The sequence below is a fragment of the Platichthys flesus genome, chromosome 3, assembly GCF_949316205.1.
Source record: "Platichthys flesus chromosome 3, fPlaFle2.1, whole genome shotgun sequence".
In the NCBI taxonomy this organism is placed as follows: Eukaryota; Metazoa; Chordata; class Actinopteri; order Pleuronectiformes; family Pleuronectidae; genus Platichthys; species Platichthys flesus.
In genome coordinates, this window is record NC_084947.1 from 11081399 (window position 1) to 11108867 (window position 27469).

A 27469-nucleotide genomic window follows, 5' to 3' on the forward strand; every position below is an offset into this window, starting at 1 on the left:
TTTTTCCTAGAAATGGCACAAGGTTCAATTGGTGAAGTGTGTTGAAATGAAGAATTCTGTATCAGGTCTTATTATGACTCCTGTATCAGGTTTTGAGATAAGATGAGACCTGGTTGACAACACAACATAAATTCTTCCAAGGTAACTAATCGTCTCAGGATATAGGATAATATAAATCGACCCTGACCTCTGCAGATAATCAGATCACAGCTTCAGTGACCCAAAGAGTGTATTGTCATTTCATTACAAGATGTGGAACACGTGAGTGAAGAGAGGAAACGAGGGGAACAGAAATGAAAACAAATCAGAGTCACTCTATTAAAAAAAAAAAAATTGATGCTGCCTTTGTTCTGAAGTGTTTTGATTGTGTTTGAAAAGGCTGTGTTGTTTTGTGGATCAATGGCAAACTGATGTCTGTTTAACACCAGAAAACAGATAAAGATTAAAAAACTGATTTTTTGTGTGTTGGCCTTTCCCGAAAATACCAAAACTTCTTGATGACTTTAGTCTGACCTTGTCAAAACGTCATTCTATTCTAAGCAAGGATATTTACAAGCTCTTACTACACCTGGTATGAGCTGGTGTTCTGGCTGCTTATAGCAATGCTATTACTGAAAAGAAAACGAGCGATGACATTTTGTTAAATGGAGTTGAGTCCTAAACTCCTAAATTAACAACCCTCTCATTTTTTTTTACTTCTCCTTTTCAGATGCAGGTACTGAGGATTAAAACATGTTTAGCCTGCACCTGATTTTTTGTATTTTTGCACCAGATATATAAAACGAGAGCTGCCATGTCATAACCTAATCGTACTAATGTACATATACAACTAAAATTGCTTATGTCGAATATCTGCTTGGAGAGACTTTCTATAGCTGATACTGTGGGCCACGGAAAATCTGAATCAGACAAAAGATTTTCAAATGATTCTCCACAAATTGAGGGCTGGTGTTATTTCTGAGTCTTGCACACTCATTTTGAATAAATGCAGAAAATCCCTGAGTCAGAAAATTAAGTCTAAGTGAGATGACCGGCAGAGTGCAAATGAAAATGGCTTGACAAATCAGCCTGCATGGTTTCTGGCTGCTGGTTAGATTTTTCTGCCATGGTAGCCCTAAAAGAATAGAAAACTGTAATGAGAAAAACCAACAGGAGAAGGTTGGAATGTGACCCACTGCGAGGCTCAATCAAAGGCTCCAGCTTTTTTTGAAAGTTGTACAGAACAGGTAATATGTCATTTTCACAAGATTCCTAATTGTCGAAGCTGAAGACTAGGGCTTTGGCACTGGAGGTTGTTAAGAGCTGGGGGTGCTGAGAGAAAGTGTACGTAGTTACAACCTTTTTCTCTCAAATTAAATCGCCAACATTTTATACCGCAGCAGGCATTACATTTGGCTTTAGGGGCTTTAAAAGCAGATATTTTTAGACATATCTAACCTACAACTGCCACCTTAAAATCCACGATTCTTTTTACTTAGTTACCCAATATTATTTTCATCTTGTTGTACATTTATGCACCTGCGGCCTCCTCAGTACCCAGACTTCCAGCACCCTGGCAACAAGGTTAATAAAACAGGCAATTGCCTGGACCTCAAGCTGCAACAAGGCCCCTACCACAAGACTAGAATTTCTAAGAGCCTGTGTATGATGTACCTGGGATGCTGGTGGAGGTTTTTTACCATAGACTGTTTATAGAGATGGACGATGCATCTTCTCTTCCTCCCACTAACCAGAAATAAAACCTAAACATCCAGGATGCCTGTGAGGACGTCTTGGGCATTTGGGGTCAGAGCCTGCACAGTAGCAAATAAGTGATGGAGCGAGGTCCCAACGATACAAGCGCTTCACCCATCAGGAGTCAGTCATGATGGGTCCCCCCGCTTTTGAAGAATATAATTAAAATCGAACTTGGTGGGAAAATGTACACCCCAAATAACCATCATTGTGAAAAGTGATTTGACCTGTATTTTTACTTTTTAGTTTGGTTCACATCCCCCCAACAAGGAGGTGGGATTGATGACCTGTTCTGCAACCAGCCATAAGGTGGAGATTGAGATGCCTTTGCTTCACTGTTTGGGCGCCATCATGTCGGCCATCTTTATCTACAGTCTATGATTTGAATTTAAACTTTAGTAGTTTAATATTATTTATTTCTATGCGTAGTATGACCTTTGTTTATAATTTTGATTAAAATTATATATAGCTTATAATAAATCGTTTGATGTAGCGCCCCCCCCCCCTCAGTTTTATTTTACCCAGAGACCCCAATGTCTCTATAAGCGCTCCTGCTTGATAGCCTCTCTCTGTCAAACTCATGCATACGCATATTTTGAGTTTATACACACACACACGCACACACACACGCACACAAACCCCTTTTTTTCAGGTTACCACCACACTAAATAATCAGCCGGACAGTTGTGAATGAATTCACAGAAGCTTGGCCAACATGGATTAATGCATTCATTGTTTTGCCCTTTTGATCATTGTTGTGCCCACAAACACTCAGTCACACGCACACACACACACGCACACACAGTATCAACATGGAGTGTCTGTTGCTCCAGCAGCTCCACTGCTCCTGCGTCAAGACATGCTCTCCATCTGTGTCCAGTGCCGGGATTAGACGCTCATTATCCTCTTAGCTCTAAATGGCCCCACGTTCCTGCACTTCGCTGGCCGCCTCAGCTGCTGTCTAAGACTCGGACCGGAGCGTGACACCAAAGCGAGATTCGTGCGTAAAAAAGGACACTGCCCCCCGTTCAGTGGCGTTAGTCGTTGCGCATTACGCGCGGATCGTCGGGACAACCCCTCGCCGTCGTGTGTCAGCGCGTGGAACCGTGTGTGTCTGTCCGTGCGTTACCGTGTCCAACCCACTGATCTTTTGCAGACCGTAATCTCATCAGTGTCATACCGTGGATGCCCTTTCCTCTCGTGCACGTCTTGCCCGCCCTGAGGTTGCTGTTTGCGGCCAAATATTTGGATGAGAGACCGTCTTTTCTAACACTGCGAACTTTTCTTTTTGGAACAGCAAAGGAATCAGTTACATTGACAGTTCCATGCGCGTTTGAACGCGTTGTAAAATGAACATTTGACCGTTGTTCAACTTTCGATCTGAAGAAGACATGGAGTCCACATGTAAAGAAAGGAATCTTCTTTACTTACTTCTCTTTGCAATATGCACAGCCAGCGTTTGCCTCTGTGCTAGGAGGACCAATGCTCGGAGAGCTGGTAAGTTCAACTAAAGCCAAATAATAGAATGTATAATAATTATAATTATAATCAATTAACATTTGAAATCTATATTGAAACTTTGTGGACGGAGCATATTTTGCATGTGTGTATCTTTGTGTTAATGCAATATTTGTTTTATTTTTTAAACTTCACATTTGAATTATTAGATGAAACATAACATTGCAACAACATTTCACAATAAAACTGATATTCTTTGTGACTTTAACTTTTTCTTATATGTTACCTTTTAACAATTAAGGCTAATTGTCAAAATAAAAGTTACTTTTTTACAACAAAACATTGTTCATCATGTTACTGTGTCCATTTCCACCTCAATGATGAGCATCACTACACTGCATCTTAACTATAGTAAGCAAACAGCACTTGTTCATGCTGCAGTTGAAACACTTAATATCTGGCATGTTTGAACTAGGACTCATGACTTAAAGAACAACGAAATGATTAATAATTTCGGACATTTAAAAATAGCCAACATTACTCCCATATGTCAAACTTCCCAACATGCTCCTTTTGACAGAAAACCCTTGTTGATTCAGTCATTTCCACGGAGTCTTTTCTTTTACTCTACCCCACTGCATGCGTCCCTGTCTCTATATCTCTTAGTTATCTTCTGAACACTTCGTTGTCTACCCAGTGTCTTTCCCTCCTCTCTTTCTTTACTCTCCGTTTTCTCTTGCTGTCTGACATGATTCTCCCTCCCTCACTCTTTTTGGACCTACAGGCCATTCACAAGCAGACCAATACGTCTATCTGACAGCACAGAAAACTCACTGCAGTCGAGACTGCCACACCGAGCGCGGCTTTAGTTCTGTCTCCATGACTGCCAGTGACATTTGTGTGTGTGTTTTTTTTTTTATTGTTGGTATTTCTGCCTCATTCTGCCAAGGAGGGGAATGTAAACAGGCTTTGGCATCTACATAAAACATCATATCACAGAACTGGTTTAAATGGAAGATGGTCCTAATTTTTTCATTTTACACTTATTACTATGTACTTTATATCTTATCTAGAAGTTTCTAACGAATGAGAAAATGCCTTTTACATCATCTTCTCCCATTGCCTCACACTCGATACACAACTTTATTAGGTGAAAGCGTTGGAATGAAGAGGCAATGAAAATTTAACACCAGATTATCCTTTCAGATGCAGTGTTTATGTGTTATTCCCAAAGCCGTGCTGAAGAGCAGCACAACAGCACGCATCTTTGTGCTGATTCAATTTTGGATGACTCAGACCTGGAAAGAGCAGCACTTCTCGATGACGGAGATTTAGAATTAGACTGATAGAAAACGTGGCCTGTTCACAAACAACCAGATATTTGAATTTGAGACTGGATTGTTGTTGAGATCCAGTGAGATCAAGGGTTTGTATAAATGCGGCAGAAGCAATGAAATCTCAATAGAAACCAGTGTAATGAAAAAACAAAAGGCTTTATATTTACACAGCCAATAAATAATGACCAATTTAAGTATGATCTAGATTGCTATTTTTTAATTGTTAAAATCACTGTGGTTGTTGAAGTGTTTATTCTATTGTTCGTCTGAAAGGGAGCATGCTGACAAGTTTAAGAGGAAATGCTAAATGTCCCTATCAGTATATATATATATATATATATATTCTTTAAGTTATTTGCATGATTAATTAAAATATAAAGAGTATAGAGTATTAGTGCAGTTATTATTTGAACATTTCTTCCAGCTTAGATTTACAGAGTATAATTGGTAGTTTTAAAATGATATCTGTATTTCTTCACCTCATTACCTTATCTGTTAGAAAGACGCCACATGTTTGGTCCATTTAGAAAAGGCCTACGTGTAGGATGTGACATATGAGATGTTCCTGTGTGCTCCTGCTACCTTATGCTTTATCAATAGTGTGCTTTTTCACACCGTTATGGCCTTTTTGGTCCCACTGAACAGTGACCTTTAGTGTACAGTGACATGATAAGCCACTCAAGTTGACAAATGTCAGGACCTCAAAGCCTGAGAGTGGGGAGACCTGACCTCATCTGTCTCAAGGGAGCTGTAAATGTGGAGCTTCTGGCTCTTTGTGGTTTCACAAGTAGAAGCTGCGGTCATATTGGCAGTTGTCGATGTATTGGTGAGTCTTTGTTCTGACCCTCACCTATGTTCACACAGGCTGGTGAATATCACTATTTTCAGTCTCCTGGTCAGTGTGAATTGAGCAACTAATCTTTCCTTCAATATGAATCGAGTTTACACCGGTACGTTCTGCCTCGGGACACTAGTCCGACATGACAAAAGCTGTCCCCTTGTCCTGGCTGACAGCCTGTATATGTTATCAGACCAAGTGTCAATCATATATATCAAAGCAGTATATCTTTTAATAGGGTTACAAAATCAGGTTGTGACTGGAAAAATTTCAGTTTTATATCGCTACTGAGACCATTTGGTGCCAGCAACCCGTGTGGTCTATGTACAGCTTGCTGTCCCTCGACATTGCTCATACGTGCCAAAGTGAAGAACACCAAAGAGACATTAGAGGTGGAGGAAGAGGAAACACAACGCATCACCATGCCGACGCATCATATTGATGTGACAAGCACTCTAAATTTAGAAACCCACAAATGTTACATATGTAGACGTCCTAGCTTGCTCCTGAAGCCGAAATAACCTTGATACAGGTGCTACCATCTTACACTTTCAACACACTTGTGATCGTGGAGCAGGACCTCGGTGTCGAGGTCCAGACAATACAACCGTGAGTCAGTTTTAGCTATTATTTCACCCTGCTTTATAGCACCACATAGATGTTTAAAATCAAACTTACTGAGAAAATGAAGGCTTGAATATACATCAGTGAGTTCAACAAGTATTTCTGAATGACGTCTTACCAAATGGTTTGTAAGGTTGTGTTATCCCAACCTTCACAATTCATATGGTGTCCAGTTCTTCCAAAATAACAAATTCTATATCTTAATTTTTATCTCAAAAAAGTATCCAGATGACCAGCTACAGGCTAGTGCCAATCAAACGAAGCAGTTAGCTCAAGACCAGCTTCATTAGCCACAGCAAGAGGCCCCCAGAGGAGGCACCAGGATCAATACTCAATCTCTTACCGACTCACATAATCCACCAGGTCCAGGGGTTTATGTTAAGCTTATCAGGATTCATATTGATTACAGATAACAATTTAACTCCAGGCTTTTGACTATTAAAATTTGTACCCACACACATCTTTCAGTACTGTAAGCTGCCGTATGTTGAAGTCCATAGAATATGATTTGAAGAAGCCCCACTCCCCTTCTAGCAGCAATAATTCTGTGAGTTCTCACCCGGACGCTCGCTGGGCCACTCCCCTGGGGAGACATGGATGATCAGGGAATTCAGCTGACATATTGAATTATCTGCTCCGATGGAAGAACAGGGAGAAGGGCACAAGACAGGAGGAGGGATGTCAACAGGAGAGGAGTCAGGAGGGCGGCACAGGAGCGAGGCCGGCTTATTGAATCCGGGGGACACAAGAAATAAGGAGGAGAGGAGAAAAAAAGTGCAAAAGAGAAGTGCAGGAGCTACATGACATTTCAGATCTCTGAGTTCTGCTCTTCTACGTGTGGTCGTGTGTGATCTCCCATGTCAGTGTAAACCAGTGATTTCCTTTTGTCACTTAGAGAAAGAACTCTAAACTAAATCTCTGATAGATATAACTGTTAATATCAAATTAAATGCAGATAACCTAAATCTATTTTATGTCATAACAAAGTCTACTTTTAAATCTCATATGTAGTAATCATATGAATAAGTGTAATTTATAATAAACAATGATCAGCTTCTGATATCATTTTGAAGAGCTCTTTGATGGTCTGAAAGTAGCAATCATCCACATGTACCTATTATGACATAAAGTGCTTGTCTATGAGGCTCTGAGGGCTATTGTGGGCTCATGTTTCTCCATTAAGGCCTGGTAATGCATATATCAGAGGCTACGGTGATGTAATTTCTCTTTCTTGCTTCCACAAGAGCCTCCTGAAGGATTTTCAGACCAGGGCTCAGTGCTGGAATACAATCTCCTCAAGTGCCACAGACTCAGCCCGTTTTTGATGAAAATAATGACATCTGAAGTCAGAGTTAGTTGATATTATAAACCAGTGCGTGGGGCTTCAGGTTATGTCATCTCAAGTCCTTTCTTGTTTGCCCCTTTACAGAGACTCTGGTGAATTACAGTGTCGGCTATGTTCAAAATATCATTGGTTATTTTTGCTAGATTCTTCGACAGGTTTACCTTTATTTAACCTACATTAACACTTTTTTGGACACTGGATAAAAGCTGGAATCACGTGTTAGAGCGAAACCAAAATAATCTGTTTGTCAACATTTCAGCTTTAATCAGAATTCCAAAAGGGAAAACTAATCAAATGAATCCACAAATATACGTCAGGTGAAGAGACATGAGGAAATAACAGTTCTATCTCTCTCTATATATAGTATATATCTATACTGTAGCTCCACTTCATTTAACCTATGTCATGTTTCTGGCCACCTGGTGAATGAGAAACAAATATTTGCCCTAATTTTATCTAAATTTTGGTCTCCTCCACCAGGTCCGGAGAGTAATACGTGACGGGCTGAGCAGCTAAATCCTTCGCTCCATGCAGCTCTTATTTTGTACAAAAGAGCTGACGGCTGTAATTTTGCCTGTTTCAATATAAACTAAAGCCAATATATCAAATAAAAAAGTTTTAATAAGCTGCCTGATCACTATGACACTTGCATGTTTCCTCTTGTACATCCCTTTTTCCTTCCTTGTTTTCCTGTCTCCTAACAATGTCTTTCTGTTTTTATGAACCAGATCGTCTGAGTCCTCCATTGGACATCCAGCTGGAGACAATCAACTGCACAGCCTTCAGTGTACGATGGAAGATGCCCCGGAGACACGTGAGCACCATCACTGGATACAAGGTATTATCCCAAATTGGGATTTTACATGAATTAATGATTCAGTGAAAAATTATGAGCATCTGAGACTGAGCAATCATCGCTCTCCACCTATAACCTTTAATAAACAGTGAACAAAATGGTCTATGGTGGAGGTTTAACATACAATTCAATTCCAACGTAAGTATATATATTATATTGGAATTTCAGTGTTTTTTTGAAAGGTCTCACATATAAATCTAGAGAATTTTTTCCCCCCGGAAATATTGAAAGAAATCGCTTCAAAACTAAAACAGAAGTTGCATGTTGCTTTTAAGACCTCTCCTTCGTAGAAAGGAGTCTAAACAGGTAAACCATTCCTCACATATGTGACAAATCAAATTTTCAGAAGGGATGTTCATTATCATCTGCGAGCCACCGGTGTGGGTGGTGCCAATACTTGTTCTGCTTTTAAAGTGCTCTTCAAACTCACTCTCCAGGAAGTAGACCTTGAGGGCTAGATTGGCATTTTGAAATTTCTGGTGTTTTGATGTAACCTTTTCATGGCCAAATCTTTTTTTTTTTTTTTCAGAGGCAACCTAGTCTGGAAACATGTGGTCTCAAACCCGTGTTGTGTTTCACTCTAAGCGAGCTGCTCTTACCTACGAAAATTAATGGTCTAAGACAGTATTTGATTTGAAAAAAGCTAATTATTTGATAGTCGGCTGTGGTACTTTTTACATTACTTCGTGTGATTAGTGGAATTTAATTGATTTTTTCTTTTTTCATTCTGACACATTTGATTTATTTATACCCAGAGATGTAGCCCAAAATTACCACTTAGTTCCTTCCTTCCTTCCTTCCTTCCTTCCTTCCTTCCTTCCTTCCTTCCTTCCTTCCTTCCTTCCTTCCTTCCTTCCTTCCTTCCTTCCTTCCTTCCTTCCTTCCTTCCTTCCTTCCTTCCTTCCCTCCCTCCATCCTTCCCTCCAGTGTTGTTTTGAGTCAAACATTAACAAAGTGTGGATAGAGTGTGGTTTTATGTGTGTGAGTGTGTTTGTGTGTGTGATGCTTTTGACCATATGTCTACACTAAGAGGATTAGTCAGCTACCTAGCTTCCCCACTACTCACAGATAAACGTGCGTTCATTTAGCCAGTCACTCTGGAAGTTCATTAAAAAATATGTTTCCTCACAGTATTTCCTCCTGATGACGACATGATTAGATAGTGACTGAAGGAAAGGAGAAGGTTCCTTAAGTCAAAGAAACAGATTCAACAGTTATGAATACATATCAAAGCCAACACTGCCAAAATAGTGGCACAAATTCCATGATTTTACTGGAATAAAAATAAGTGTTTGTATGTGTGAATATGCTTTCAGGTCTTCTACACTGAGATAAGGAACGGAAATCCATCGGAATCAGCCTCTTTGATGGAAGTGCCTCTCAGCTTGGACATGCTGACCACTGTAAGTGGATATTCAGGGCTTTTAACTGTGCTTTTCTCTGGATGACACATCTACATGCATAGTGAACTTAATTTAAGAAAACTCTGATGTGCCTCTAACATCCAGTTTGGACAGAGAGGGCAATTTCAGCTGTGATAGTCAACAAAACCTTTGCAGTGCTGATCAGAGCCTCAGAAGTAATATTTCCTTGAAAAAAACAAACGTAAAATAACAAATATTTAGAAGATGAGGTAGGCCATATTCTAAATGTTTCTTATTGGTATCAAATCCATTGAAAATACCAAAACCAACTGTGAGGTTATAAAATGATTTGTGTGTGTATTCAAAGCCCGATTCATTATATTCCTCTGTTCCATAGATCTCTGTTGTCCATAAAGTATTGAATCATATTGCTTTGGTTGACATGTTGTATCTTTATGATGAAAATAATAACTGTAGTTTATTGTAATGCACCGATCTGCTGCCTTAATACCAATGCAGCACATGCACTATCCTTACATGTTTTAGTTACATGTTTGTAGTTACTTCTTTACAAGGTCATGGGTGATTGATTTTGTTAATGGAATTTGTTAAGATAATATAACATAATAGCTGGAATTCTTTACTTTTAATATTTAATCGATGTTTATATTATATTTTACTTTAAATGTCCTTAATATCACTGTTTCAATCAAAACTCATTGACCACATCTGACCTGAGATGAAAGTTATGACAACACCTGTGCTGTGGTACTTAAACATTGATGGACACCCCTGCTCTTCTTTTCTCAAAGGGCCAATTTGATGGACAAGCCAGTTTTGTAAGTATCATTTAAACATCTTCAGTTGACCCTGTCACTTTTTTCATATATCGCAGTGAACATTTTCTAGATAGATTTGACATACCTTCCACCTCCAGTCGGTTTATTTTATCATATTTATATTTCTTCCTGCCTTCCTTGATTTGTTCTTGCTTATTTTTCCTATCTGAATCTCTTCTCCCGTTCCTCCACATCAACGGACTTCTAGGATGTGTACATCGGTGACCTGAAGGTGAACGCTAAGTACCGAGTCAGTGTTGGAGCTTACGGCTGGGCCGGGGAGGGCAGACCCAGCATGCCCAGGGACATCAGCACCGCCTCACATGGTAAGAATATGTGAGTAGTAGGAATCCATTATACAACTGATGACATTATTACTACCACTGTTTTATTAATAACTTGTCAATGAATATAATTTATCTCTACCCCGTCAGAAATGTGCATGCGCCCGTCTCCCCCCGCGCAGCCGGTTGTCATGGCTGTGTCGGACACGGAGCTGGCGTTGTCATGGCAGCAAGGAGAGAGTGAAGGAAGCGCACCTGTCCTTCACTTCCTGGTGGCCTACATCAGGTCAGTCAAAAATTATGAATCAACCTTCAGAAAAACTAATTAATGAAGCCTCATCAAACTCATCGGCACCGGCACATAGAAACAAACACACACACACACTCACAGGGACATATGTTTGATCATACACTATCCATAACATACAACAGTTAAAACCATTTAAAACCTGAAGTGGTCACGTCATGGAGTAAAACGCCGGGAGTGAGAAGCCGTGTTCCATTGATCGGTGTGCGAGGAAAAGTTAAAAAAGCTGATTGGTTTTCTCTGCTTCCTGTTCATCCTTTTAATTGATACGCTTTTTGAAAGAGAAGTTGAGAGCTTTTCCCCTCAACACTGGTCTGATGATAACCATGATCACAACCCAGATCGCTTGATGGGTCCATTATCCACAGCAAGGGTCAGGCCCCAAATTACAGCCAAGATCTCAAGACTTCTAAAGTAAATGTTGAGAAATTACAAAGATGATGCACACAGCTGGTAGAGTTTTAGATGTAATGGTGCGGCCATTGAAATAATGGTATCTCAAAGCGATAGTTGGAGATTAATTTTCTCGCTGAGCGTTCGATATAAGGATCAATACCACTCCCGGGCCTTTGAGGTAAATGTGCAGCTGGAACCAGCAGCAGGCAGAAGCAGCCCCCCTGGTTCAGACTGAAGGCAACAGAATCCCCCCCACCAGCACCTCTGAAGCTCAGTGATTAAACTCCAGCTCTCATTAGTTGAAGCTCTACGCAGAGTGAAATATTAAAATAGGATGGGATGATATGGCCGAAAAAATAATCTTTGCAATATATATTTTACTTTTTTTACATTCCTAATGAAAGATTTCCTGCACTAATTATAAATATTGTTCTATTTCCCAGCCCTATATGTATAAAACAATAAGTTGTGGTTTTAAACTAGAATTAATAACAAATCTCTGAGCGAAAGAGGTGCTGGCAGGGCTTAACACCAGGTTAACAGAGCGGAGTGACTCCCTGGCTCTTAAACAGGTGGGAAAGGGATTTCGATCTTTTAATTTTCCAAAAGGCTGAACTGTTTGTTCAGATGCAGAATATGAATCAAGCTTTTTTACCATTAACAACATACTAATGGTTTGAATTTAATAGGAACTGTGGAATTCTATAGGAGACATTAATTCTATAAAGATATGATAGCTAATGGATTTTTTATTTCTGAGCAAAATACGGCGGAGTGCTTTACTGACACAACGTAATCAAACAGGATGAAGCAGCATACTAAGAGATAATGAACCTCTTTCTAAACTTTTGTCTGTTTATCTATATATATTTAGATATATGCACATTTAGCCTATGCCTAAACAGACTCTCTTTATCCTCCCATTGTTACATGTCTGCAATACAGAATCCACAGCTCTCTTTGTACAGAGAATCCCGTGAGCTCCCTGCTGGTCTGTTCAGTGTAACCGTGTGTATTTTGACATGAGGGTCAGTTGGGACATAAGACAGAAAGAAGCCGGCCTCTGTCTAGTCATGTCCAGCCTCAAAACACATCAACACTTCACACACACACACACACAATCCTCCAATGTCTCAACAAGTCCTCAGGCTGCGACGTCCAGGAAGTTGAGGTCAGAAATAATTGCCTGGAGTCATCTCATGATTTGATATAATTAGTAGATTGAAATTTAAAATGCTGCCACAAGTTTTTCTTTTCTAAGAACAAAAAATATGTAAATAATAATAATAATAATATGAAAAGAAAAGAAGCGTTAAAAACAAAGAACAATTGCCTTCATGGTGTAAAGTTAACACCCTGTGATTGAGGAAGGAGAGAGAGAGAGGCAGAGGGACACTGTCACTTCCTATGACAGAGCAACAGGAATCAGTGTCTGTTTTTGCTTGTGGGGGCATTTTTCACACAAAAGAGACATCTCATCGGCAATTTCTTTCTGCTCTCACATCAAAAGAGGTCTTGCTGAAGAGAGACATTGAGCGGTGACCAAGACGACTCTATTCAGCGGATAGCTGTAGCTGCAGGCGCCCGGATTCGGCACACAAACACAGCAGCTGGAGATGCTATCCTCAAAATATATAAGTTCAGGAGTTCATTATTTTGATTATTTTAATGCTTTCAGGCTTAAAGGGCCCCAAAAAGTAACACAGAGAAAACAAAAACTTATCAATTAATTGCTTGTTTTGCTTTGTTTGAAGTTATCAGTATTTTTATGTCTTTGAATTATTCAGAGCTACAACTTGGAGTAATTGTTTCCCCTGCAATCATTTCCCTGCACATGTTCAGGTCCACGGAACAGCAGGAGGAACAAAACGTCCATCCTTCACAAAAGCATCACATCATCCTCAATACAATTATTGTTGTAATGTTTTATTTTTTTGATTTTGGGGGAACGAATCAACTATAAACCAGCGATGATTTATTAAATGTAGAAAACAGAGAATGTAAAACAAAGAAACTGTTAGATTCTCTAGGTTTTTACAATTTTAAGCTGAGACCTTTTTAGACCTCTCAAAGACAATAAGGAATTAAATTTAGATAAATTACAACAGGTATGAAGGAATATGGAAGACCCTGAAAAGATATATACCTTATTATATATAGGTATATACAAATTATAGTATTAACCTTAAAATGACACGTTATCTATCAACTACAAACAGTGGCAGTAGGTATACATTGAATTTCACCCAATTCAGACTCCACAGAAACATGTATAATGATCCATTTGTTTTTTTTTTGTTTTTGAGTTTTGATGCATGCCCTTTACTCCTCAGGCCAGAAATGGACACGGAGTGGACTTATATTCGTGAGCCCATTGAGACTAACTCGATGGTTTTGAAGGGGTTAATGCCGGAGACGGAGTACCAGTTTGTTGTCAGGGCCGTCAACGTGCATGGACTGAGCCCACCCAGCAGCATCAACAACCCCGTGCGCACTCTAGGTAAGAAAATGCCTTGTTTTGTGATGAAAGCTTCGTCTCAGGCCCCTCGTTAGTCTGCTTTCCATCGCATCTGAAAAACAAAGTTTACTTTCAACAATACACCCACTCAGATCTAAACAGAGCAGCATTACAACAATATCCAGAATGAAATCACAATCAAACAGTTACCCTGCTCAACCGCAATGTATAAACCTGAGTGTTACTGTGGAGACAGACACTTCCTTTTTCCACCAACATGAAGAAGAAAAGTTTTAAACTGAGTCAAAGTTTCTATCGAGCTTTCCCTCAGTCAGAGCGGAGGCAGCAGTCGCATCACCGACAATTATTCTAACTCTTAGTTTGCCTCTTTGTTTGCATCCTATTATTTCCCTTTTTAACTTGTGTTTCACCTTGTAACTGTGTTTTGAAAGGTGCTATGAAAATAGAGTTTATATTTAGTATCATATTACTAATGTACTTTACTTTTTTCTATAAACATATTTTTGATTATTTTCAGTTGGAACTGATGCATATTTTTGCTATTATAAAGGTGTCATGACATAGCAAAGCAAGGGGACTTTAATAGCACCATTCAAACGTGGCAATTATAGTGTTTTACAGAGGAATAGAAGTGTCTTTGCAAGGTTCACAAAACCTCTTCAAATCAACATGAAGATCATGTTGACATGTAAAACATGAAGGAGCATGAGTAGGATGAACACTGCAGAGTTCTAACTCATGCAAACTGTGCACAGTTGGACAGTTGGTCTCTCAGTGTCTGCTTGAATGTAGGACAGCGGCTGTTAGTGTGGCAGTGGGTTTCGTGTCTGTTGCTCTGGATTGACGGAGATACATTATCATCACATTATTTTTATTTAGTCAGCTGCTAGTGGTGTGTGGGGGAGGGGGGCGGTCAGGACTGATTGATATTAAACCACACAGACTAAAAAACATGCAGTATTAGCGATGTCATAATGGAATGATGGCCATGATATTCAATCAGCGTGCATACAGATTTGTGTGTGTGTGTGCATGTGTGTGCGTGTGTGTGATTGTGTGTGTTTGTGTTTGTGTTTGTGTGTGTGTGTGTGTACTCATTTCCATTATCGCTTTGGGACCATTTCCTGCATAAACACTGACATGTCAGGACCAGTAGACCTCATGGGGACTAAAGCCTGGACCTAATGAGGCAAAACATCATTTGTGTGTGTGTATTATTGTTTTGCATATCAGGCTTTAGCAGTGTGACAATATATGATTATTTTAAGTTAACCGTCAGAAACACATTCCGGCTACACTTGCTTCACACGCTACATTACCTGATGTCTCAGAGAGACAGAAGCCCAGCTAGAAAGTCGGACAGGGGAAGAGGTTATATGAAAGAAGCTGAGAATAATCATTGAAAGTTCCATGAAACAAGATAAATGGAGCGAGTCAGAGGAACCCAGGGAGACAGACGGACAGAAACCAAGAGATAGAGGAGCGTGGTTTCTCAGCAGGGGATAAAAGCGGGTTACGTTCGAGTCTCATCAGACAGGATTAAGGACAGGATGCCAGACCCCTTCTCTGCCCATCCACACCCCTGATGAATGCACACGCACAGACACACTTACACACACACACACTACTTGCATGCAGGCACACAATGCACCGCTTCTTGAGTGAGCAGCGGGGGTGGGTGTTGAATGACTGACTGACATACTTTTCTTGTTGTTGCTCTATGTGAGAGCATGTGTGTGTATGTGTGTCTGTGTCTGTGTGTTTCTTCTAAGAAACAGTGTGGTATGGATTGAGGGGGATTGTTACACAACAGTAGATTAGTTTGTGGGGGGATTCTTTTCTTCTTCTTTTTGGGTGACCCCCGCCTCCCTGTATGCTAGCACTTAGTACTCAGGATTTAATGTTATTAGGCAGCACAAATTAGCACTTTAAATCTTGGCATCAATTTAAGCTAAAAGGTAAAATATCCACAAGATATTTGATAAAAGAAATGTGTATAGGTAGATATCACTTTACATAATTGCATGATACTGTAGAATTAAGATAGATAAGGAGGTGGAGTAGTGAGGACACAGAAGGGAGGAGATGCTGTTATGTAAGATAAGATTATGCGTCCTGAGGATAAGGTGAATGGGCAGAGAGCTGTTACATTTAACATGTACATTGTTATGTGTCAAATTCTTAAACATCTTAGACTTAAAGAAAATACATCATTAAATCAATGAAAAACATACAACAATGTGTACCATACATATTATATGACATTGTACAAAAACTAAACACTAAATGTATAACAACAAAAGGTAAGAGGGATTCTGGGTTTACTGATAGCAGCTGAATTAAAATGAACCCTATTATATTTGTAGTACATTCATCCTAATGATTAGTGTGGACACTGTGACAAAATACACTAGTAACTAATAGAGCTTGACTGATATATTTGTTGGCTAATAATTGGGGCAGATATGAGCCTTGCAAAGACATATCTGTATAAGCTCAAGTTTGCCAAATATATAAAATGTCTTAAACTAAAAACTTAAATTTAAACACAACACATTTTTACAGAGTTAACAATATAGAAAAGATGTGCGTTCCTGTTGGTTTCAGTCGTATTCACTGTCTGGCTTTGTCTTTGTACACAATGAGCTTCCTATGGCGGAGTTCTGTACAGAGGAGACACCTTTCAGTATGTGGTGCAGCAGCCTTGGTTCAGGCTAACAGGTAGACTCACAGGCCTTCTTCACAGCAGACATGTTGACCCTTGTCCCTGAAGCACAGGCCAATGGCTCCGCTGTAGTCAAGAGTCCCACTAATTATCTACGTACACTTGCACGTCAAAATGTCTCCTGTGAAAAAGACCTATTGAGAAACTGTGTTATTATTGTCTAATGTTTCATCATCGTCATTATAAAGTATGGTCAAATTTGCCACTATATCATCATTCGTTATAAGAAAACATTTCCCCAAGAGTTGACCATTGTTCTTCAACACCAACTTCAGTGACTCAGTCATTATTGCTTGTTGTCTAGGTCACATACAACGTCGCCATTATTCATTTCTGACCGAAATATCATTGTCATACATTGATGGTGATAACTGCAAATGGAGGGAAAAGTCCAAACGTGGATACGGATGGTTTTGTGGTATTTGTGTAAAATCAAAGATCTGTCCTGCCATTAAGGATGGGCGTTTGCCAGCCTTTTGCCACTTAAGACAGATAATCCGGTAAAAAGGGCAAGAAATCCCAAAAATGTTGACATATTTGATGAGGCGGATGCAAGAGCTCGGCTTTGACACAGCAACCACAATATCTTGAGCTGAATTAAATATAACTTTCTTTTTATAGCGCCAATTCACAACATCCAGGCCCTTTACATCGTAGGGTTAACAGTTAATGACAGCTGGTAATGTTGTGATAATCTTGAGCTCGGCAGAAGATATTTTCCAAAAAACTGGGCTCACATATTGAACATATTCATGCTACAAACCCAAGTAAATTTGGACTTTACAGTACGTTTGCACTGTCACTCCCTCAGCTTCTTGTTTTCTTATGGTGTCATTCTCTGAACTGCATTGACTGTTTTTAACTCATTTGACATTCCAACCATTCAAAACGTCATCCCTCGTGTCCTTTCACTGTTTGTAGTAATAGCCATGTTATAACCTCCACTCTCCTTCTTAACAGGTGCAGCAGACGTTGGCAGTGGTGATTATGGCCGGTACATCACAGATCCCGGGAACAAAGATGACGATGGCTTCGACGTCGATGACTCTGATTACGACATCTTTATCGAGGAGGTGGGTCTTAACCTGAGAGAGCGAGATTGTAATAATGGAAAGTTGTATCTCATTCTTTCATTTCCTTACTCATCTGCCCCCCATTAGTTAAAGCCATTCCCAGATACTGATGCAGACAACAGGAAATCCCAGCTCCGCTCTCGCTCTGGTACGCCACCTGGTCGAAACGTTGTTTACCGTATGAACACCATCGCTCCACCCAACGTTACTGCCCCACCAGTTTCCACCGTCCCAGACTTCTCAGATCTGATCTTCGACACCACCTCAGAGCCGAGTACCACCCTTGACACCACAACCACTGCCCCACTCACCACCACCAGGTAAGATGTACCCCAGAAGTCTCTGGCTTTCCCTTTGTCAGCTTTACTTTACTGGTGATGTACAGCTAATGGTAATGGGCATCAGTAACTGGAGAAGGTGATGCCTTTTATAGGAAGAGTTGAACATATTAGGTGTTTGCAGAGGACGAAAAAACAGGTCTATTAAGAAGTTATTTTCTATCTTAGCAGATACACATCTTATTGGTTTTCCTCTGGTTCTTTGATTGCAAGATTGCTGACTTTCCTGGCTTTCTACAAAAGCCTTCCATATTTTCTTTCTCATGCTCTTTCACTTAATTATGCGATAAAGATGGTGATTTCTGCAGTCAAATATCACATCAATTTGAGCTGTCAGTCTCCCGGACTGTGATGAACGTTGTGTCATTAACAGGGGCAAATAGAAGCTGGCCTAATTTGCCATCGCTCATTTGGTTGAATATGTAACTTTTTCCTGAGGAAGAAAAGGTATGTGTATAAATACAATGAACGTGCTATTAACTTAACTTCTGAGATTGAACTCAAAGGCACTACTGAGCATATTTTTTTGAGTGGATAATTTCCCCGTTTCAAAAAAACCTTCCATCGGCATCAAGTTCCTTTTACGAAATGTTCCTTTCCTTACGGAGATTAAAAACATCACTACAAATGCTCAAACAAGCATGCTGGGCCAGTAGGTGGCGATAAAGTCTACATTAATGGTCCAAGTAGTATCGGGTGAGGCAGACGCCCAGAAATGCCGGTAGTGTAGTGCAGCAATGTTATGTTTAGCTGCAAATTTTGTTGACCCTAGCAGTGGTTACACAACGTAGAGCAACCGGTAGAGTTGTAGTTAGTGTAGCAGTTTTGTAGTTTCAGTGACTTAAAATGCCATTTGCGTTTGGATGAGCTTTCTCCTTATCTTCCTGTTTGAATCCACCTTAGCATCACGTTGCCGACCACCACCACCATACCGACCATGTCCCCCTGGAAGGGTGACGTGCCTCGTGTGTACGAACTGACCTGCGATGACACTGTGTGCCCCCCCGACAGCTTCTGTCTCAGTGATTATGACAGTGGAGGTTCTCGCTGCCACTGTAACCTCGGACGAAGAGGAGACGATTGCTCTGAGGGTGAGGGAATTGTGGTTGAGTTGAAAAAAAATAGTTTGCACCTATTTCCATCAGCCCATGCATATATTATGATTGTGCCTTTTGTTCTTCTTCTTCAGTGGTGTCAGTGAACTTTCCCCGGTTCCATGGCTACTCTCACATGACCTTTGAACCCTTAAAAAACTCTTACCAGACCTTCCAGATCACGGTGGAGTTCAAGGTAAGATAATGTGCTGCTAACACTATTATGCTCAACTTGACAGTGGTGAAACATGTATTTGAAACAGCGTGTGTGTGGTGCAGACAGACTCTGAGGATGGCTTGCTGCTGTACTGTGGAGAGAACGAACAGGGGAGAGGAGACTTCACCTCTTTGGCCTTGGTACGAGGCAAACTTCACTACAGGTGAGGGGGAGAGTGACTCACATCTTGTAGCATATTTCCAGTGTGCAGCACTTTAGATTCTCCAAGGAAAGAAACACTTCAGTATAATGTGAGCTGTTACATAAATGGACTGCATTTAGCCTCACATCGTACCACTCGAGGGGCTTGATTGCCTTTGACTTTTGTGTGAACAGGTTTAACTGTGGCACCGGAGCAGCTCAGATAGTCAGTGAGAGTCGTGTTGTTCCTGGTCAGTGGCACACGGTCACTGTCTTCAGAGACGGCATGAGCGGCTGGCTTCGTATGGACAACGACACCCCGATATCTGGACGCGCACAGGTAACAACAGCAAACATGGAAAATGTACTTTCAAATGCTTCATGTTTGGTAAGTTGTCGGATATATACCCAGTAGGCTGTGGTAGATGATGCAAAGCGTGCATTGCATTAGATTATCTTATAAGTGAGCTAAACAATAATGGTATTTCTATACCTGTTTAAATATTGATTTAGAGATCACTACATTCTCATTACTAATGAACCGATATTGATGAGCTTTCCCTCTCCTGTTGTGTTAATAACAACAAAGAATATGTTATCTATTACTCACAATTGGCTTTCCAGGGATCATATCATCAGAATCACTGAGGAGTGTGTTTACAGTACTAACGTGTGTGTGCTGTGTGTTTCTCTTGCTGTTTCAGGGCCAGTACACAAAGATCACCTTCCGCTCCCCGCTGTATTTGGGGGGATCCCCGAGTGCTTACTGGCTGGTCAGGGCGACGGGGACCAATCGTGGCTTTGTCGGCTGCATTCAGAGTCTGAGCATCAACAACAAGGCCACAGACATCAGGCCGTGGCCTCTGGGTAGAGCTCTGAGTGGAGCTGATATAAGTGAGGGTTGTTTGTCTTTGGCTTCTGCCAGTGTCGTGGAGTTCTTGTCCATATTCCTCATAGGGCGCTGGTTCCCTTAGGTTTCTGTGTTCAGCTGGGGAGTTTGATATTAGTTTTAAAGGCTCTGTTATGGTGCTAGACTGATCGATCAGTCAGGCAATCTATTAGCACCAAGGGCGTTTTGAGATAAGCTGCCGTTGCCTGCCACTTGAATTTAGCATCTTTATTATCATTACTAAAAAAATATGAACAAATTAATATTGTCAATATATAAATCAACCATTGGCCACCTTCTTCTCTAAAAATCAGCATGGAATATCAACCATTCTAACTACTCCGTTGAAGGGAACCACTTATTTTGGCCTATACATTTGATAAAGTCCTTTGAATTGTGGATAGCAAAAAAATAAATCTGACTAGCATACCATGACACAGCCTGTTGGGATTGAGAGCAGTTGCTACCAAAAACACCAGCTTCAGTCTTAAAATGTCTCTTCTTCCTGCCTTGGTAGTGTTTATACACCCAGTTGGAAATTATGTGACTGCTGTTATCACCAGGTGTCTAATAAGTAGTTAAAATCTGAATATTTAACACTTGAACAAATGACAAAACCACATTTAAGGAACTTTATTTTGACATTCACTTCATTTTCTTTAGTCCATGTTCCATACCGCAAACAATGGAAAGGCAGGGTTTTATCCTACATCACAGCTTTTAGCCACATTTTTGGGGATCTATCAAGTCGTCCATCTTTTTTACAGTAATTGGTAGAGATATAAAGGCTGGTTCTGCCCTAATCACCTCTCATCCCCTTCCTGCTCTACACCAGGTGAGTGCAGCGACAGCGTGTGTGACCTGGTCAGCTGTGCTAACGGCGGCGTCTGCTTCGCAAACCGCGCTGACGGCTACATCTGCCTGTGCCCACTCGGCTTCAGGGGAGCACTTTGCGAAGAGAGTGAGTCAACCCTGGTTTCCCTTCCTGTCACGCCTACACACAGAGCAGTCATTTGTCTTGTTTACAGACGGGTTGTAGAAGTCCCTGTGGTTGGACCTTACCCAGTGGCTGTCATAAACTGTCACGCAGACCTTTTAAGGTAATTGCTGAACAGTTAAATGCTATATAAAGAAAATTGGTTGAGATGAGGATTTTTATTTCTCATATCGAGGCGCTCAGGGACTAATTAAATGTCAAACCAGCATTTTGAAAATATAACCTTCCACTTGCTTTTTATCCTCCCGATGTCTTTACTTGCATTTACTTCTTGTCTCATCAACTTCTCCTCCTCTTCACTCTTAATCTTTTTATTAAAAAAACGACCGCCTGTTGTTTTCTCTTTTCCTTTTGTCATACTCATCAGGCTTCTCACTGTCCTCGCCGCTCTTCAATGAGACAGTGTTTTCGTACGTCGTCCTCCCCTGGCCTCAGTCCTCTCAGAGTTATCTGTCCTTCACGGAGTTCGAGATCACGTTCCGACCATCGATGCCAGACGGGATGCTGCTGTACAGTGATGACGCCGGCAGCGGGGACTTCCTGGCTATAAACATGGTGGACAGATACGTGGAGTTCAGATTTGACTGCGGCTCTGGAGGAGCAGTCATAAGGTGCCGGACAGATCTCCTGCTTTTTCTATTGTGCGGTTTACATTCTTCTTCCTTAAGTAGATGTTTCCAACTGAATGTGATGACCTGTGCTACAGGAGTGAGGAGCAGATCAGTCTGGACACATGGCATGAGCTGAGGGTGTCTCGCACAGCGAAGAGTGGTATCCTTCAGGTGGACAGCCAGAGGCCAAGGGAAGGAATTGCTGAGGTACTTAGCCTCTATACCTGTTGCATTACGCTGGTTTTTGTTATTTTTCACCACAAGAGGGCAGACAATATTCAGATAACCTCTGCAATGGAGAACTCACACACTATTATTTGCAGATGGCTGTTTACTAACACTTATAGAAGAAGCAAAGAAATATGGGAGTACCACTGAAGTCACCTTGTGAATCTGTAATATTTCATTCTGATGTACCCTGCTTTGGTTTGGCCCTCTGACTTCAGAGATAAATATCAGGCTGATTCAATTTCAAAAACATAATTTCAGTTATTCAACATCATGTAGAAACATCACAGAACAAAAAGCAATTATTACATTAAATTCCAGTGACATATAAAGGTTCAAATCTACCTCTGTTACATGTGATTAGTTTTTTCCAGCATCTTATACAAGTTCAAAGGGCCTGAGGAGTGGGAATTATATAAATGTATTTTTTTCTGGCTAGATTATTTATGAATGGTTGTGATAATGACTCTTTCTCTTCAGGGAGCTTTTACTCAGATCAACTGCAGCTCCCCCCTCTATATTGGAGGAGTACCAGCATATGATAAAACCAAGAGGACGGCAGGTGTTATCAAGCCCTTCTCTGGAATTATTCAGAAGGTAGTGTTATGTTTAATCCATTAACAGTCTGAATTTTTACACCATGTCTCACTTCATCTAAATCGTCCTCCCCAGCTGATACTCAATGACCGCACCATCCCAATAACAACTGCCACTGCCGGTGGTGTTAACGTGGCGAACTCCGCACACCCCTGTGTGGAAAGTCCCTGCGCCAATGGAGGAACCTGCAGACCAAAGTGGGATGGATATGAGTGTGACTGTCCCTTAGGCTATGATGGCCGGCACTGCCAGAAAGGTCAGTTGCAGAAGGCAACACGATCCTTCTTATATGAATTCTAAGCAGGTTATTTGATCAATTATCATTTATAGACCAGCACATCCCAGAGGTCGATGGGACTGTATTCATTCATAGAGCATTTCACAGTTCATTGCATTGGGACTAGAGAAAAGTAATAATCAAATCGTGTTATTCATGACAGTGAGAGTTACAATATGCTTTCCATATCTATTTTTAGCATTTTTATCTTTTGTAGAGTAAACCTTAAAAACAACAGATTTCCACCATTAACTCTCTTTTTCAGAAACTATTTTAGAGAAATTAATGTTTCTGTTTGTGCAGAATTTATGGCTTTAACAATGTGAGGAAATCTTTCCTCTTCTCATGGATTAAATGATTTTTCTCTCCATTATCATGTCATTTCATGTGAAATACTCCACTGGACGTCGTAATCCCTTAAACCTATTTATGCCTTCTGTGTTTTTAATGCTTTCACTGAACAGAGTGTGGGAATTACTGTTTGAACAGTAAGTTTTCTTGGATGAATAAAAAAAAGAAACATCTTAACTTTTTACTTTATCTTTGAGAATATGTGTATTTCCCTCTGTAGTCATTCATGCTGTAGTTTGTGTTGCTGCTTAGCTGTAGCCAGTAGATGATAACATGACATGATGATGCTGCCCCCTTGTGATGGTATGAAGTACTAAGCAGTATTTTCTCTGCACAGCCGTGACTGAAGCCATTGAGATCCCACAGTTCATTGGGCGGAGTTACCTGACTTACGATAACAGAGATATCCTCAAAAGGTCAGTTTTACAACCTTTACTTAATAAATCTGACAAACCTGGTGTCATTTACAGTCGATACGTTGTAATTGGAAATCTTGAAACATTTCACTATCACTACACACTAATGATGAGTAATGTTTCTTGCAGACCCAGTAAAGGTGTTCATGCTGTAATCTAACTTACCGGCTTGTATTTGATCACATGTAAACTTTTCTCCTTTCAGGGCCTCGGGATCCAGGACCAACCTTTTCATTCGTTTTAGGAGCACAGTCCAGGACGGCCTTTTGATGTGGCGAGGAGACACTCCAATGAGACCCAACAGTGACTTCCTGTCTATGGGGCTTCGGGACGGTGCTCTAATCTTCAGGTACTTGTTTAATAACTACTTATGATACTAGTACAGGAGAGTATTTGTGCTAAACATAAGAGAAAATATATAATGTCCTATTTGAAGAAATATATTTTTTAATTCTGTGATATTGGTAAAGTCAAGGTTAAGAATAAAGGAATACGATTTATACTGTCAATGTATTTCAGCTATCACTTTTGATATTTCGTCTTCATTCTAAAAATTTTATTTTTACCCTTTTCTTAACATTTTGACTTCATTCTCGAGATGCAAAAATTTAAAATCCTCCCCTGATTTACTTCAATGTCATACTTGACATTTTAACTGTATTATTAAAATGAATAGTGAATAAAAAAGCTGGGGGAAAACGGGCGAAAGTGGAGAGGGGAACAAAAGCACTCGGAGTCAGAGTGGATAAAACCTTTTAGAGAACCAGGATTCATCTTCTCAGCATCATTCACTCCAGTGTAACTAACTTGACTCGTTGTATATGTTGTTCCAGTTATAACCTGGGCAGTGGTGCAGCTGACATCATTGTCAACGGGACCTTTAGCGATGGGAAGTGGCACAGAGTCAAAGCTGTGAGGTAAGCTCTAAAAAAAATCTATGAAGAGTTCCCATCTAAGGTTTCTCTGTTGTTGTCATCACTAAAACTACAGACATTGTTTAGGTCTATTTATCCAATTGCTTCAAGGCATTTCTGGTCTCTGACCATTGATAGCTCCCCTCGTAAATCAGAAATGAAAGGGTTTCCACACCCTTTCGCCAACTGGCCTGCTGATGCCACAGAACTCTGACATATTATGATGTTATAGATTGATATTGACATTTATACATCAAACACATATGGAGCAATATTAGTATTATCTTAGACAACAACATCAGAAAACACAGACTTGAAGGATGTTAGAATTCTCTGCAGTGCTGAGGGAAACCGAGTTAAGTTATAATTCCTTACTCACCTCCCAATGACGAACCCCTTGCACCTCCCAGACAGTAATTTGATCAGTAATTTGATCTGAACTAATCCATAAGAGTATTGATTGGTGTGGCTTCAAGGAAAGGTTATTTGGTAATCTTCTGCAGAGGCATGGTAATAGTCTGTCCAAGTGGAAATTGAAAAATCCAAGGACAAATTTAATTCCTTTAATTACTTGGTGAAAGCAGAAAAGGTAATCACTGTAAAAAGAAGTGGGATTCATCTTCACCATCACTCCTCTCCTCAGGGACGGCCAGTCAGGCAAACTGACAGTCGATGACTATGGAGCGAAGACGGGGAGGTCGCCCGGCAAGATGAGACAACTCAACATCAACGGACCCTTATATGTTGGTGGGTGAAGCTCAAGATATTACGTCACACAATGTTTTCACATGTTCTCTCCACTCTAATGTCTGTCTTCTCTGTGTGCTCCTTCTGAAGGTGGCATGAAAGAAATCGCTCTGCACACAAACAGACAGTACATCGGCGGCTTGGTGGGCTGCGTGTCCCACTTCACACTCTCCACTGATTATCACTTAGCGCTGGTGGAGGACGCTGCCGACGGCAAGAACATCAACACCTGCTCAAACTAGAAACTTGCTCCGGGAGACGAAGAGTCCCTCTCCAGCGCAGCACATCCATCAGCTGACTCGTCTTCCTCAAACTCCGCCAGCACCAAACGAGTGAAACAATATCAATTTAAAACTTAAAGTGGAAAAACAGTTACGCTACTTTGAGTCACAGGAGCCATTTAAGTGGCTGTTGTGTGCAACGTTCCCACACCGATGTTTTGCTTTAGCATTGACAACCTGATGAATTGCTCTAAAAACCAGTTTGGACACATGACAGCAGCAAAAAAAACTAAACAACCAGAGGATATTACAAAGCACAAGTACTCTGTGAAAGGAGGGGAAATTCTTAGCGTTGTGTGTGATGTGGGTCTTTTGAAAAACCTTTTTGAAGGACATTTTTCATGGGATGATTCCAATACTTACCTTTTTTTTTTTCTTTTTTTTCACTGTAAATCCTTATTTGATTGCTGGAAGAACCAAGAGATTCGAGGGATCAAGAGTCATCACAAGTTTTCCATGAACCCGACCTAGAGCAGCGAGCAGAGATAAACTGCTTTGTAGAGGATTTGGGTGTTGGCCCTAGAGGATTTCTTTTGTTTTTGTTGTGCATTTGTGTTCTTGTTCGTGATGTGTTATCAGTCTGTAGACAAGCTTTTTCTAAAGTCTTGATTGATGTCAGGTTTTTAAAGGTTGCTAGTTTTGGAGGGTGGGGTGGAGTTGTTGTTGGATGGGGGGGCGGTGTATCAGCTGCACAACAGTTGTTTCTTTTTACTTTCTTTTAGTTCAACGTGCTGCTTTTTTTGGAACTCTCAGATGCTAGTCACATGAAAGTCTGGTGTGGACACGGTGAAGTAGCCAAAATCCTGGAGAACGTGTGCGTGACACAAGGCTGCTGCTGGTATTTGACAGGAAGCCGCAGAGCTGTGGTCACTGAGCTTTCTGTCTCTTGTTTTCACACCAGAGGAAAATAGATCTATCCGTTCAGTGTATTTTATAAATATTTATAGGAAGAAAATTGACAGCTTCATTTGTTTAAAGATTGAATTCGTCATAAAATCTGTTATAAATCAACCGTTTTTATATTGATTTACTTAAAGTTATGTAGAGACCGACAAATGGCTTTTTATGGCCTGAAGCATTTTCAACAAATGTATACAAATTTGAAAAGAGGTTGATTAAATGAAAAGCTCCATGTGGCAGGCGTGTGACTGAAGAGGACGTGCACTGAGTGATCCACCACAGGGTGATTGGCTGTATCACGTCTTGACTGTATGTATGTGATGAAACAGTAACTAGAACAGGAACACGTTGATGTTACCTCTGTGTTGTCAGCACATGTTTTCTGAAGCTCCATTTAAAGCTTTAAGTTTCTAGGTTCATGATTGTGGCCAACTTTGTTACTTAGTGAAGCCAGACGATCCAGATTTGTGCAAAGAACTGACCTGGGAGCAGCTGAATCAGGATGAACAAAAGGGAGCACCAAACAACATCAAGCCTTAAAATCCCCAGAAAATGAAATGAGCGATCACGGTGCCACCATTGGTTATTTAAAGCCACTTCCCAATGCAAGATGATGAAATACAAAAAATCAATCAATTCAAGCGAGGTCTACTTTTTTAATGGTAACACATCTACAGTGACCTGTCGACAACTCTGCATATAAACCAAACTAACGAGGCAGACTAACAATTAAACGCTTCTACATTAATAGTCGTCTTCTTTATTTTCTGGAGATGGGCTGATTTCAATGGATCAGTTTATAATACATTATA

The 27469-nt window shown here is 40.5% G+C and overlaps 1 protein-coding gene across 1 annotated transcript; it reads left to right on the top strand.

The window, feature by feature from the left end:
* Positions 1 to 2720: 2720 nt before the first annotated feature.
* On the top strand, positions 2721 to 27074 carry LOC133941700 (pikachurin). Its single transcript, XM_062381742.1, has 25 exons — positions 2721 to 3231; positions 8065 to 8174; positions 9509 to 9595; positions 10369 to 10395; positions 10604 to 10721; positions 10830 to 10965; positions 13716 to 13882; positions 17547 to 17659; positions 17747 to 17979; positions 18901 to 19088; positions 19187 to 19287; positions 19371 to 19471; positions 19645 to 19789; positions 20154 to 20343; positions 21174 to 21299; positions 21703 to 21946; positions 22042 to 22153; positions 22655 to 22771; positions 22847 to 23027; positions 23513 to 23536; positions 23737 to 23815; positions 24021 to 24164; positions 24649 to 24732; positions 25373 to 25476; positions 25567 to 27074. Exons 1-25 carry the CDS (start codon positions 3126 to 3128, stop codon positions 25716 to 25718), a joined length of 3189 nt encoding a protein of 1062 aa, XP_062237726.1. The 5' UTR covers positions 2721 to 3125; the 3' UTR covers positions 25719 to 27074.
* Positions 27075 to 27469: the final 395 nt, after the last annotated feature.